The sequence below is a fragment of the Pelodiscus sinensis genome, chromosome 1 (genome assembly GCF_049634645.1).
Source record: "Pelodiscus sinensis isolate JC-2024 chromosome 1, ASM4963464v1, whole genome shotgun sequence".
Classification (NCBI taxonomy): Eukaryota; Metazoa; Chordata; order Testudines; family Trionychidae; genus Pelodiscus; species Pelodiscus sinensis.
Genome location: NC_134711.1, coordinates 288,853,102 through 288,865,516, shown reverse-complemented (window position 1 = coordinate 288,865,516; position 12,415 = coordinate 288,853,102). Strand labels below are relative to the sequence as shown.

The 12,415-nt window shown below is 46.8% G+C and overlaps 1 protein-coding gene across 5 annotated transcripts in view; it reads right to left on the bottom strand.

Moving 5' to 3' along the window:
* Positions 1-11,815, bottom strand: part of RB1 (RB transcriptional corepressor 1) — a 152,369-nt gene extending 140,554 nt beyond the window's left edge. The window contains exons 1-2 of one of the 5 annotated variants that reach the window (XM_075919039.1): positions 11,516-11,815; positions 10,433-10,550 (exon numbers count right to left, since the gene is read on the bottom strand). In XM_075919039.1, coding sequence (XP_075775154.1) covers positions 10,433-10,550; positions 11,516-11,598 — 201 coding nt within the window. In that variant the 5' untranslated portion in view covers positions 11,599-11,815. Of the gene's footprint in view, positions 1-149; positions 396-3,964; positions 4,177-10,432; positions 10,551-11,515 lie in introns of those variants that run through there. The other 4 variants (XM_075919038.1, XM_006122970.4, XM_006122971.4 and 1 more) reach the window with 4 other exon arrangements.
* Positions 11,816-12,415: the final 600 nt, after the last annotated feature.

Sequence of the window (12,415 nt, the reverse complement as noted above, 5' to 3'; positions counted from 1 at the left end):
CCTCAGTTATTTCTAGTACATTCAGACTGGCTCAGACGTAGTGGTAAAAAAAAAAAAAATGTATGGGGTAGATAATGAAATAGCATCAGTATCAAAGACAGAAATAAAAAACTCACTAATTAGAGAAGAGACTGAGGAATGTGTTTTACCTTAAGTATTTTAGCTTTTCATTTCTGGCCATTTTTCTCTAGATTTCCACTACCTTCAGGCCTAGTACAGTAAAACTCCGGTGGTCCGGCATCCAGTGGTCCGGCACGGCTGATGGTCCGGCACCAACTGCAACCCGGAAGTGCTCCGGCAGCTGCTTCAAGTTGTTAGTGTAATTGATTAACTGCGACTGGATTCACAGTCAACACGCAGTTAATGTACCTTTCCTCTCTACTGCCTGGAAGAGGGGGGCCAGGGGAAGGTGGGGTTGGTGGGAGAGGGGAAGGGGAGGGGGCGGGGGTGTGCCAAAGCAGCCGCATTCAGGACGTTCTGATCAGTTACACTCACTCCGGCTGGATCCACAGCCAACAGGCAGTTAATGTACCTTTCCTCTCTACTGCCAGGAGGCGGGGGGGAGGGGGCGGTGGGAACGGGTAGATCCGCAGGTGACAGGCTGCTGCTGAAACTCACAAGAGATCATCTCCCCTCCCTGTCCCTGCTGCTTTTACCAGTAGACTGATAGTCCAGGATTAAAAGATCAGGTGAGTGAGCTTGCGCAAAAAACCAGAGGCAGCTGTTGAACCCAGTGAACCGGAAGGCATTGAGTCAGTCTGCCATTAGCATTGTGACCCACTGGAGAGTGTGGTTTTGACTTTTGAATATTTTTGCCCATCAGTGTGTACATACCGATGGAGTCAAAAGTGAATGAAGGCGCTAGTAGTAGTGGTAAGAAAACTTTTAAAAGGAAGCATATAACCCTGACACTGAACCAGAAATTAGAAATTATAAAGATGCTAGAAAGAGGCATAAATCGGAACGTTATCACGAGTAAATTTAACATTGGATCTTCGACAATCTATGACAAAGAAACAGAAGGATAAATTGCGAGCATTTGTTGCTGAAAGTGAAGCACCTACTAAACGTACTGAGCTACGGCGCAAACTGAAAATGCCTAAGATGGCACAGTTGGATGTAGCTTTAAGTGGTTTAGTGCAAAGCATTCTGAAGGTAAGCTCATTACTGGGCCAGTGCTCATAGAAAAAGCAAAACAGTTTCACAGTCAAATGAACATTAGCGAATCATGTGTGTTGTCAGAAGGTTGGTTGCGTAATTTTAAGGATCGGCATGGGATCCGTAAATTAGATATCAGTGGTGAGCAAAAGTCTGCCAATCATGTAGCCACTGAGGAGTATAGTGCTATTTTTGAGCAGTTGGTGGAGGAACACAGGTTGTCACCTTGTCAAGTGTACAATGCTGATGAAACTGGGCTCTTATGGCGTTGTTTGCCAAACTCTACTCTAGTTGGCGGTGGTGAAAAGGCTGCTCATGGCTTCAAAATGAACAAAGACCGCATTACAGTTCTGGTATGCGCAAATGCATCTGGCACACAAACTTAAGCTTCTTGTCATAGGGAAGTACAAAAAACCAAGGGCATTTAAAACTTACGAGTTTGACAGTGATTTATGAAGCACAGGGGAATGTTTGGATGACGTCAGAAATCTTTAAGGACTGGTTTTTTAATCATTTTGTGCTCGCAGTTAAGGAGAATTTTAAAAAGGAGGGTCTACCGGAGGATAGTAAAGCTGTTCTTTTGCTCAATAACTGTCAAGAACATCCGCCTGCTTCAGAGCTTGTAAGTGGAAATATCTTCACTACATATTTGCCACCAAACGTGACGTCTTTGATCCAACCGATGGATCAAAGTGTGATACAGAACTTTAAGTGTTTCTACACGGGGACTTTTGTCCAAAAGTTGGTAAACTCAGACTGCAGTGTTTCTGAATTTCAATCTGATTTCAACCTTAAGGATGCTGTGTATGCAGCTGCATTGGCTTGGAAAGACGTAAAGAAGGTTACTGTACGAAAATGTTGGAGGAAACTTTGGCCTAGCATCATGTTGTGTGATGATTCTTCTGATGAAGAGGAATTTTGTGGATTTAATGTTAGGCCTAAGCACATTAGTAACATACAAGAAATAATTGAAAATGTCTCTAAGAAGAATGCTGTTGCAAAGCTCTCAGAAAATGACATTGAACAATGGCTTGCCATAGACAAAGATGAACCAGTTGTAGAAATTGAATCCACAAAAACCTCAAGAAGAAGAAGAAGAAGTAGTGATGGAGAGAGCAAAATATACCTGGCGAGAGGCAACTGAATTCATTTCCAAATTCATAGAATTTGCAGAGTCTTGCAGCCAATATAATGCAGCTGAAGTGATGAACCTTCATATTATTCTGAATAACTTTTAGGCTAAGAAGTCACAGTCCTCTAAGCAAACTGATCTCAGGGATATGTTTGCAAGGGCACAGAAGACAGTTCAGCCTTTTTCTTCACCACCACCACCACCAGAGCCTACTGTTGTTGACACTCCTATAGAAGCAGAGGAGGATATTGAAGAGGGGGATGATAACAGGGATGAAGCAGCACTGGTTTCATTGGATGATGAGTAATTGTGCAGCATGGCAAAATAAAGTTACAGATTTAAGTTTCAGGGGTTTGTTAAAGTTTGCATTTTTTAGTGTTTAAGTGAATAATTAACAGACTGTATATATATCAGCAGTGTATATATCCACACACCCCCACCCCACTGACCCCTACCCTCCCCTGTCTCCCACCCCTCCCTCCTCCGGGCAGTAGAGTTCAACTGCTGCCTCTGGTTTTTTGCACAAGCTCACTCGATCTTTTGATCCTGGACTATCGGTCTACTGGTAAAAGCAGCAGGGACAGGGAGGGGAGATGATCTCTTGTGAGTTTCAGCAGCAGCCTGTCACCCGCGGATCTACCCGTTCCCACCGCCCCCCCACCCAGGCAGTAGAGAGGAAAGGTAGATTAACTGCGTGTCGGCTATGGATCCAGCCGGAGTGAGTGTAACTGATCAGAACATCCTGAATGCAGCTGCCTGCCTGTCGCCGCCTCTCCTCTTCCACTACTCGCAGGCTCTGCCTCCCTGCAGCAGGAGGGAGGGTTTGGCACACACCCGCCCCCTCCCCCACCGACAAGACCCGCCCCTGCCAGAGTACCTCCTGATAGTCCGGCATTTCTGATAATCCGGCACCACCTGGGTTCCAAGGGTGCCGGATTATCGGAAGTCTACTGTATTTACTGTACTTTTGCTCTGACAGCCACACACTAAACCAAGTATCTAAGTTTTCCTCGTTATGCAAGAGACTGATTATCCCCCACCTGAACTAGTATGCTACTAGATTTTACCTCCATACTTAAACTGGGACTTTTAACTGAGAGGCTCTCTTTATTTAGAAGCAGAGGCTTCTTCCTTTAAGGAGATTTTCTTAGCTTCAGCTCACTCATGATTATGAAACCTACTCCTCAAAGAATAATTTCCATTTTCACCAGACTGTCAATGCCTCTTGTGATTATGCCTCTTAGTGTAATTTATTAATGGACAGACAGCTGGTTTTACCTATAACTCACTCACTTCAAAAACTGAAGCAAAACGCAGGACAATGTAGCACTTTAAAGACTAACAAGATGGTTTATTAGATGATGAGCTTTCATGGGCCAGACCCAGGTCTGGCCCACGAAAGCTCATCATCCAATAAACCATCTTGTTAGTCTTTAAAGTGCTACATTGTCCTGCATTTTGCTTCAGCTACCCCAGACTAACACGGCTACATTTCTATCACTTCAAAAACTCACCTTTAAGATTTGTTTTGAGCATTCACAGTTGAAGTCACTTACAGCCCTCAATTATTTAAGACTATTTTTTAAAATCTTAGTGCATCACAATCCTTCACTGAATGTTCACTAATAGAAAAGCCAAGGCATTGGTAAGCAAATCAGTACAATGCTTACTTACTTTTGACTATGGAGTAGGAATTGTGCCTGCATAGTTTATATTGAACAGAGGTTATTCTTTCAATTCATGCCAGCTTAATATGCTGCTTTCAAGACTAAAGAGTTTATTCATGACAAAGTAAACGGAAAAACGTAGCTTTCTTTCTTCTGCTCACTTCATGCATTTGAGATTGCTCTAAAAAAATTGTCTCGTCTCTTTTCTGTGGTTTTTTACTGTTAAGAAAGAAAAACCAATAGTGAATCAGAAATCCTGCACTACTCTTAAATAAGTGTTTCCTTGAAAATACCAGTTAGCCAGTTCCTTTGGATTCCTTCTTGGAATCAGAAATATAATGAATCTGGCAATAAGTCTGGAGTGGTTATTCAGAAGTTTAAGACTGAAACTGTTCAGAGTTGTCATGGAGCAAACTAACATTTAACGTGCAAGGACACAGGATTTTTTTTTTTTTTTTTTAGAAAAAAAATGAGTAGATAAAAAGAGTAGAAAAAAATGTTTCTTTACAGAAGACTAGCAATACACAGAATGTCCTAAGAAGGCTCACATATAATACTGAAATTATTTGACATTTCCTATTGCCAACAAATTCATTTTTCATTCAGATGCTCATTTGGAAGTATTGGTACTTAAATACTTGAATCTAAAAAATTACAATTGTTTCTGTTTCCCCCCCACACTGACGGCTGAATCCTGCAGCTGTGTAGTGGGGAGAGATTACTCCCCCTTTATGCTACGGGATTCTAAGTCCAACTGAGAATGAGACCTCTGCTGCAAACAAGTTAGAGGAGGAACTGGCTGGCACTGTTTTCCAATGGACCATTCTACCAGCCAGGAATCTGTCTGGTATAATCTGTGCTCAGAACACTGTCTTTCCTCTGATGTATCCTTAATGCTGGATCAGAGAGATGAGGGACCTCTGCTGCCTCTTCTATGCTGCCATGCTACATTCCTCTTTTGAAGGGGAGTTCACAACTGGCTGTTTAAACAGACTTGATCCTGCCTGAGCAAACCAGCTGGAACAGAAGACTAGGGTCTATCCCTGAAATTTAACTATGATGTTAATGTATGGACAATGGAGATACAACAAGATGGATTCCCAAGGTCCAGCACCCTCTGGATCTGACTGGTCCCGAATGAGAGAATTTTCCAGATCAGGGAAGGTCCCCTATCCCCAGCATCCTAGCATGCTGCCCTTCCCTGACGCTGACTCCATTTCAGTCCCAGTGCAAACTGGCTCCAGCACCACACCTCCAACTTAGGTTCCAGTCCCACTGTTGCCTGGCCCAGCCTCCCCGGGAACAGAGCTCACCAATGGGCCCTGCTGCTGCCCAGCCCAGCCGGGGATCCCCAGGGATGAGGATCCTGGCCGCTGGACTCCAGGTGGACTCACACTCCAGCCACCAGGACTCTCTGGTCCAGCAACATCCATGGTCCAATGCTGCCGGACCAGAGAGTCCCGGATTTAGGAAGTTAAACATGTAGTGAAGTAGTAACTTTGGGGACTCATTCCTTATATAGCCACGTGTGGAGGGCTGAAGTTGATCAACTCCATGGCACCATTCCTACCAAATCTGTAGTTTCCCTCTACTCGGCAGCACCAAAGAAACCCCTCCCCCCCGCCTTATCACTGGAGATCCTACTCCCCTAAAATAGACCAGAAAATCAGATTACATGGTCAACCATGTTCGCAGGGAGCAGACAATGGTTCTGAAGGGATCTAGAGCCAGTATAGAGGCACAGCCTCGATGAGTATATCCCTGCCAGATTCCCTGAGGTCTGAGGAGTTTGGGTTCTGAATCCTCAGCTTTTTCTGGGTAAATGGCAACCCTCTGAAGGAGGAATTCAGGAAAAAAGTCTGAGAGGAGAAACCCAATAAACTATTTCTCTCTCTGGGCCAATCCAACAGGCTTTCCAATAGCAAAGAATAATCTAATACATAATGTCCACACTGGACCAGAACACTAGTCCATCTAGCAAAGCATTCAGTTTAACAGCACTACACACATTAGAGGAAAATGTAAAGTCTTTACAGTGAACAATTATGCAGTACCATGTCACGGAGTGAAATTTTGTCCTAACCTCAATGAATTAGTTGACAGTTTATGCCCTAGAAAATGAGGACTTCTATTTCCTAAATGCTTTTATCCTAGCCAGTTTCAATTAGATAAAATTATCTAGTCCTTTTTTAAAAATCCTGTATCCTGGACACAGTAAAGATACATTAGCTATAGTGAAGGAATTGCACTTTGCCGTTCAGGTAGATATACATATGCTAACCTTAATCCAGAAAGTGCTAAAAAAAATAGTGTTGTGATTCTGGGAACATGAGTGGTGACACAAGCTTGCTGCATAATACAGATCTCAACTCTCAAATGGGATTATACTCTAGTGGCATGCCTGTCCCACCACACATGGTCATATCAATTATTTTGCTTCACCTAGTGTACACAGGAACAGTACTACCTAGCTCTAAAGGCAGTACAGAAGTACAGGTAGCAGTACCTTTGTACCTTGACCCCCCTCCCCAAAATAACTTTATCACAATCCTCATGCAATCCCTTTTGGATCACAACAGCCAATTTGATAAATGCTTGTCTTCTCCCTGACATCTAGTCTTTTGTGTATTTGCTGTATAGATTAGAGATGTTGGGAGAGTAATCAACTACTTGCTCCCCCACCTCTTGCTGCTTCTGTCTCTACAGTGCCGCTCACCCACCCCGCTGCTGCTTCTGATACTGGCAGGGGGGTGAGGATGTTAGGGGGAGGCTGATGTGAACAGGGGCTGCTAAACTTTGCGCAAGCCGGGACCGGGCAGTCCTGGCTCACGTTGGTCCGGAATGCTGAGCCTCTGCATTTTCAATTTAGTAAAAGCCTGACAGTTCTTACTCCATTTAAATTGCAGAGCTGCTGCGTGGGTGGCTCGTGGAGCTGGCACAAACTTGGACTGCTCAGTCCCAGCTCAAGTTGGCTCTGGGAGTTAGCCCTGCTGTGGCCTTGCAGAGTGGCCCTTATCAACTAATTGCGTAGTCGATACAATTTGTGTCGACTACATGATTTGCCAGATAACTGCAATTTAACCATCCTTAATATAGATTTCATGGGGGAGATCAGATTTCATGTTCTCCAACTCATGGGTGTAAATTTAGTAAACGATATGGTACAGTATGAACATTAACTTAAAATTTTAAAAGCTGTATTTTAACATTAACAACATGTATTGGTAATACAGGCAGTCCCCGGGTTACGTACAAGATAGGGACTGTAGGTTTGTTCTTAAGTTGAATTTGTATGTAAGTCGGAACTGGTACATATTGTAGGGGAAACTCTAGCCAAACATTTCTCCAGAGCTCAGTTTTATTCTCCCACACCTCACTTCCCTCAGTCCTTTATTCTCAAGCTGAGGTGTCTGCTGAGAAAAGCCACTCCACGTCTCTCTGGTCTGCTGGGGGGGGGGGGGGGGGGCGCGCTGGGGGGCGCTAGCTTCGCGTCTCCCTGGTCGGCTGGGGGGAAGCAGCTAGTGCGGGGTTGCCTCACCCCGTTTGTAAGTAGGGATCTGATGTAAGTCGGATCCATGTAACCCGGGGACTGCCTGTATTTCTACTGTTTTTATTTTTGTTATGACTTCTATTACTGTTTTTATCCTCTAACTAGGTGCTCTCATACTATGGTTGAGGAAAAAAGTCACAAGAAGAAGCCATAAAAATTGACTATTATAATGCTTTTAAGCAGGGCTCGACACACCACGGTGAAATCCATTCGCCAGCCCTGCACTGCGCATGCACGTGCCACCAGTGAACGGGGCGACCCGCGTATCGACTTGCCTGTGGCGAGTAGATTTCAGCTGATTTGGCGAGACCCACTTATAAGAAGTAATTGGTGGTGTAATAGATAAGAGTAGCACTGGCCAGCACATAGTGACTAAGGGGTTAAACTTAAAGGCTGGTTTCCCCCAGCTCCAGCTCCCTGAGAGGGCAGGAGTTCAGTAGCAGCATTCCACCTTTAAAAAGTACCAGTCTCCCTGCTAGGGCTCCAGTACATTTCAAAGCAGAAGCGCTGCATGGAGCTTGGGGCCAGTGGGAGACTCAGAGTCTACCACTGGCCCCAGGTTCCAAGCAGTGTTTCAGTTTTTGAAACGCACGAGAGCATTGTATATTTCAAAGGCAGAAAGCTGAGCAGCACTTGTGCCTTTGAAACATAGCAACAGCCAGGTGGGCTCTTGCTACATTTCAGAGCTGAATAGCCTTTATCGACTAATCAAATAATTGATTAATCTAATTTTAACATCCCTAGTGTGAACCTATGCCTCCTCTCTCCCATTCACTATCTAAGAGATGTTCTCTGTGTTTTAATTTGTTTGACTCAGTTGCTCAGTTGTTTATCAAGCATATCTCTGTTTTATTAATAAAAAACACCCTTTTTAAGGCAATGCTTTGATTCTTGTGTCCTGGAAGGAAACAGGAGGTCTATGTGTATGTCTGCATGCCTAAGACTGAGCAGTCAGCTACGAGAGACTGCAGCTTGTTTTCTCTTTTCTTTTTCAAGTTGTCTTTGGGCAAAAGAACTTGGGGTATCGCTGGGGAAGAAATTCAAGTGTTCCCTCTTGTTTTTTCAGGGTTAAATCACTTGATGGTGGCAGTTTTTGCTTTTTTTCCTCCCCTCAGAGTCCATGAATCTGTGACTCTAGGGAGTTTTTGTAAGCAGAGCCTATAGAGCAGTAGTCTCCAATCTTTCTATGCCCAAGATCACTTTTTAAATGTCAGAACAAGTCAAGATCTACCCCATCCTTCCGCCCCCAAGACTCCACTCTTTCCTTGAAGCCCTGTCCTCTTTGTTCTCCTCCTCTCCATCACTTACTACCCCTGGCCTTTATACTCTCTCAAGGTATGGCTACACTGCCGCCTTTCCCTCCCTCCCTCCCCCCCTTGATTTTTCTGTAGGAAGAGGTTTTCAACATTTGGCCTCTCTAGACTGGGCCAAATGTCAGGAAAAAGACCCTCTTTCAGAAGCCCCCTTATTCCTCTTGGAACAGGGAATATAGGGGTTGCTGAAAGAGCATATTTGCTCTTCGGCTAAAAAAAAGCAGAAGCACAAACATGTTCTGGATGCAGAAGAGTTTTTCTGGGATACCTCTGGTATCTCGGAAAAAAACTCCTGCAGTCTAGCCGTATTCACTGGGTCGAGACAGGAGCTGCAGTCTCTGAGGTGGGAATGAGGGATTTGGGTACGAGAAGGATGGGGAACCTGTTTTGAGTCAGGGGGTCACTGATCCACAGAAAAGTCAGTTGGGGCCACACAAGTGAGATGCAAAAAAAAAAAAAAAAAAAAAAAAACACACACACCACCACACACAAACCTTCTCCAAAACCCCCCAACCTCACTAATGTGGCCCCAACAGTGCTGGTGGGAGCTGAGGACATGGTATTGGGGAAGGATGCTAGAGACGGGGACAGGGTGACAGTGGGGGCTGAAGCAGGGGACAGGGTGCTAAGGCAGGGCACCAGTGGCTGATGGGACAGGTAGCAGGCTGTCAGTGGGTGCTGCAGCAGGGGACAGGGTGTTGGTGGTGGCAGGCAACAAGGAGTCCCTGGCACTCGCCTCCTCCAAGGACCCCTCCCCTTCGCAGGGAAAGCACGTCCCAGCACTCTGCCTCCCTCCAGGGACTCCTACCCCCTCCCTCTTGCAGGGGAAGCTCATCCCAGCACTCGCCTGCTCTAGAGACTTTTACATCCTCCCGCCTCCCCCACCCACTGCAGGGGGAGCTCATTCCAGCATACACCCTCCTCCAGGGACTCCTCCGCCCCCTTAGCCCCCCGCAGGAAGTCCCCAGCATGCCACAGACCTGGGTCTGGTACCGCACTAGCTGTTTGGGGGAGGGGGTGCAGCCAGCACACTTCCTGAAACCCCAGAAGTGGCACGCAGCTGCAGGACTCCTATCCACAATGGAGGTAGCACCGGCTTCCTGCAGGGTCACTGGAGATGGACAGTGGGGCTTCTTGAGGGTGGGGGAAAATGGGGAGGCCCCAAATGCCTCACAATTGATGGGTTAGTGACCACGGCTACAGAGGCAAGGTATATATAGTCTTGTGCAGGCCCTCATCTTCCGCACTTGGAGTGCCAGAGTGGGGAACAGCTATAACATGTGGTCTGGATGTGATTAGTCACATAGTGCTGGTTTAACTACCATTTAGAGTAAGTGTGAACTAAAGGGGTTTTTTTAATTGGCATATTTAGTGAAGGTGAGGTTATGCAAGTTAATCTACACAGATGTGTGTACACAGCAACCTTTGTACTTTTTGACCTTGATATAAACCTGCATCAGAATGATACCACTGTAGCATTTCCATTTTAAAATAACTTGCAATTTTTACCAATTTGCTTCTTGGCTAAGGCAACATGTTAGGCTAAGCACGGATCCAGAGCTCAGTATTTTAAATCAAGTCACTGTAAGCATTAACTCTACCAAGTACTCACTAAAGTTCCATCAGTAGGGGACATTTTTTCATACATCTTCCAAGCATTTGTTCTCACAATGTCTGATACTCTTAGTGTGTCACACAGTGCAATAAAGCCAGTTTCTCCAAACTCAAGCCTAAAAGAGAGTGAAATGGATGATTAACTATCAGGTTCATTTAAATGAAAATGTATCACATATGATTATAAAGTATAAAACATTAGCTAGAATGTGACATTTCTCTGGAGAAAACCCATCTTACTGAGCATCTGCATCCACATCTGATCCACAAACGTCAATGGCTATAAAGGAGATATTCAGTTGTACAGGTCTCTACTTATGACCCCAAGAACCAGGAATGGATTGAAGGAAGGTCAGTGACTAGCAGGGAACCAAAGAAATTGGTTTTACACTGGAATTTCTAATCTAAAACTCATACAATCCTGAAATGCTGAATGCATGCACATCGGATGTCATCTATCTGTAGCAGATAAAGCAGCACATTTTTGTCCTTTAAAGGTGAGCCCACTAGAGCAGACCTTGGAAAGCTTGGGAGCCAAAGAGCTGGAAGCAATCAGGAACCCAGGCAGGACCCTGCATTACCTTTCACATTTCTACTGCCTGAATCTTAACAGGCCAATCCTACGGTTCCATCAGCATAAAATGCTTAACCTCTGCTCGAGCCTCTCGTCAGTCAGAGCCAGGTCTTCGCTGTTACATCTCACACCGCGGTGAGTGTGCAGTTGGCCACAGCTGACAGGCCCCAGCACCAGCGAGGCTAAGGGAGCCTTTCGCCCAGCGGGCACCGCCGATTGGGCGGACACCAACGGGCTGTTTTTCCGGCCAAAGCAACCTCTGCCCACGCGAGCACCAGGGACCTACGGACCCGTCTTCAGCAGCGCCCAGTACCGTACCAGCCATCCCCCCCCAAGCCGGGCAGGCAGCCTCCCAGCCACCCCGCACAGGGATGCGCAACCAAGCGGCGAGGGCTTCCGCGTTCGCCAGAGCAGAGCTGCCCTCACCCGGGACGCTCCCGGAGCAGCAGAAAAGCGGTGCCGCGGGGGCTAGAGCCCGGGCTGGAGGAAGCGGCTGGCGACTCTCACCTGGCGGCAGCGGCAGGCGGAGGTGGCGGGGTACTGCCTCCCTTGGCGGCGGCTCCCCCCTTCCGGGGGGGCTTGGGCGGCATGTCGGTCGGGCGCGCGCAAGGGCGCGCGGAGCCGCAACTGTTGGGTCCGAAGTTTAAACGTGCACCGCAGAGGGGAGACGAGAAACGGACAAACCGGCTCCCAACAGCGACCACTCAAACCGCGGGAAAACACGTCACGTCCGCCCCGCCCACCGGGCGGAGCGTACGCGTCACTTCCCAGCCCACAACTCGCTTCAGAGAGGGGTGAAAGGGACAGGGAGCGTATTCAAAGGGGGTGGAGCCTGCGCACAGAATGAGGCTAAGAACCCGGAAGAGAAACTCGGAGTCTTGGCAACGGAGGCTTGAGCGCAAGCCCTTCGGCCAATCAAGTCACCCACTTCCCTTAGCCAATAGAAGAGCTGATGACTGTCGGGGCGGGGGCTCTCCCGGCTGCTGTTGCTGGTGGTGCCGAAGGGGCGGGGCTCAGCGGACCTGGTTTGTTGTTGTCAACAGTTTATTTTGCCAGTTACGTTCCTAGAAGCTATAGACGGTTCAGCTCCGTCTGCCTGGGAGCGGGGGCGAGCGGGAAGGGAGGGAGGAGCCAAGTGGCGTTGTAACCCACGCACCTGTGGGCTGAGCTGTCCTGTCCGACCACTTACAGGGAGAATTAGTTTGCTCTGCAGCCTTCCTGTAGGGTTGCCAGGTGTCCGGTTTTGAACGGGAGAGTCCAGTATTTGGGCCGTCTGTTTAAAAAACAAATTCAGAAAATATGAAAGTCTGGGGCTGGGTCTACACTGGTGCGATCTCGCACAAAAACTTGCTGCCTGTCTACACTGGCCGTGTGATCGCAAGTAAACTGATGGTCTAATGTAGGAAA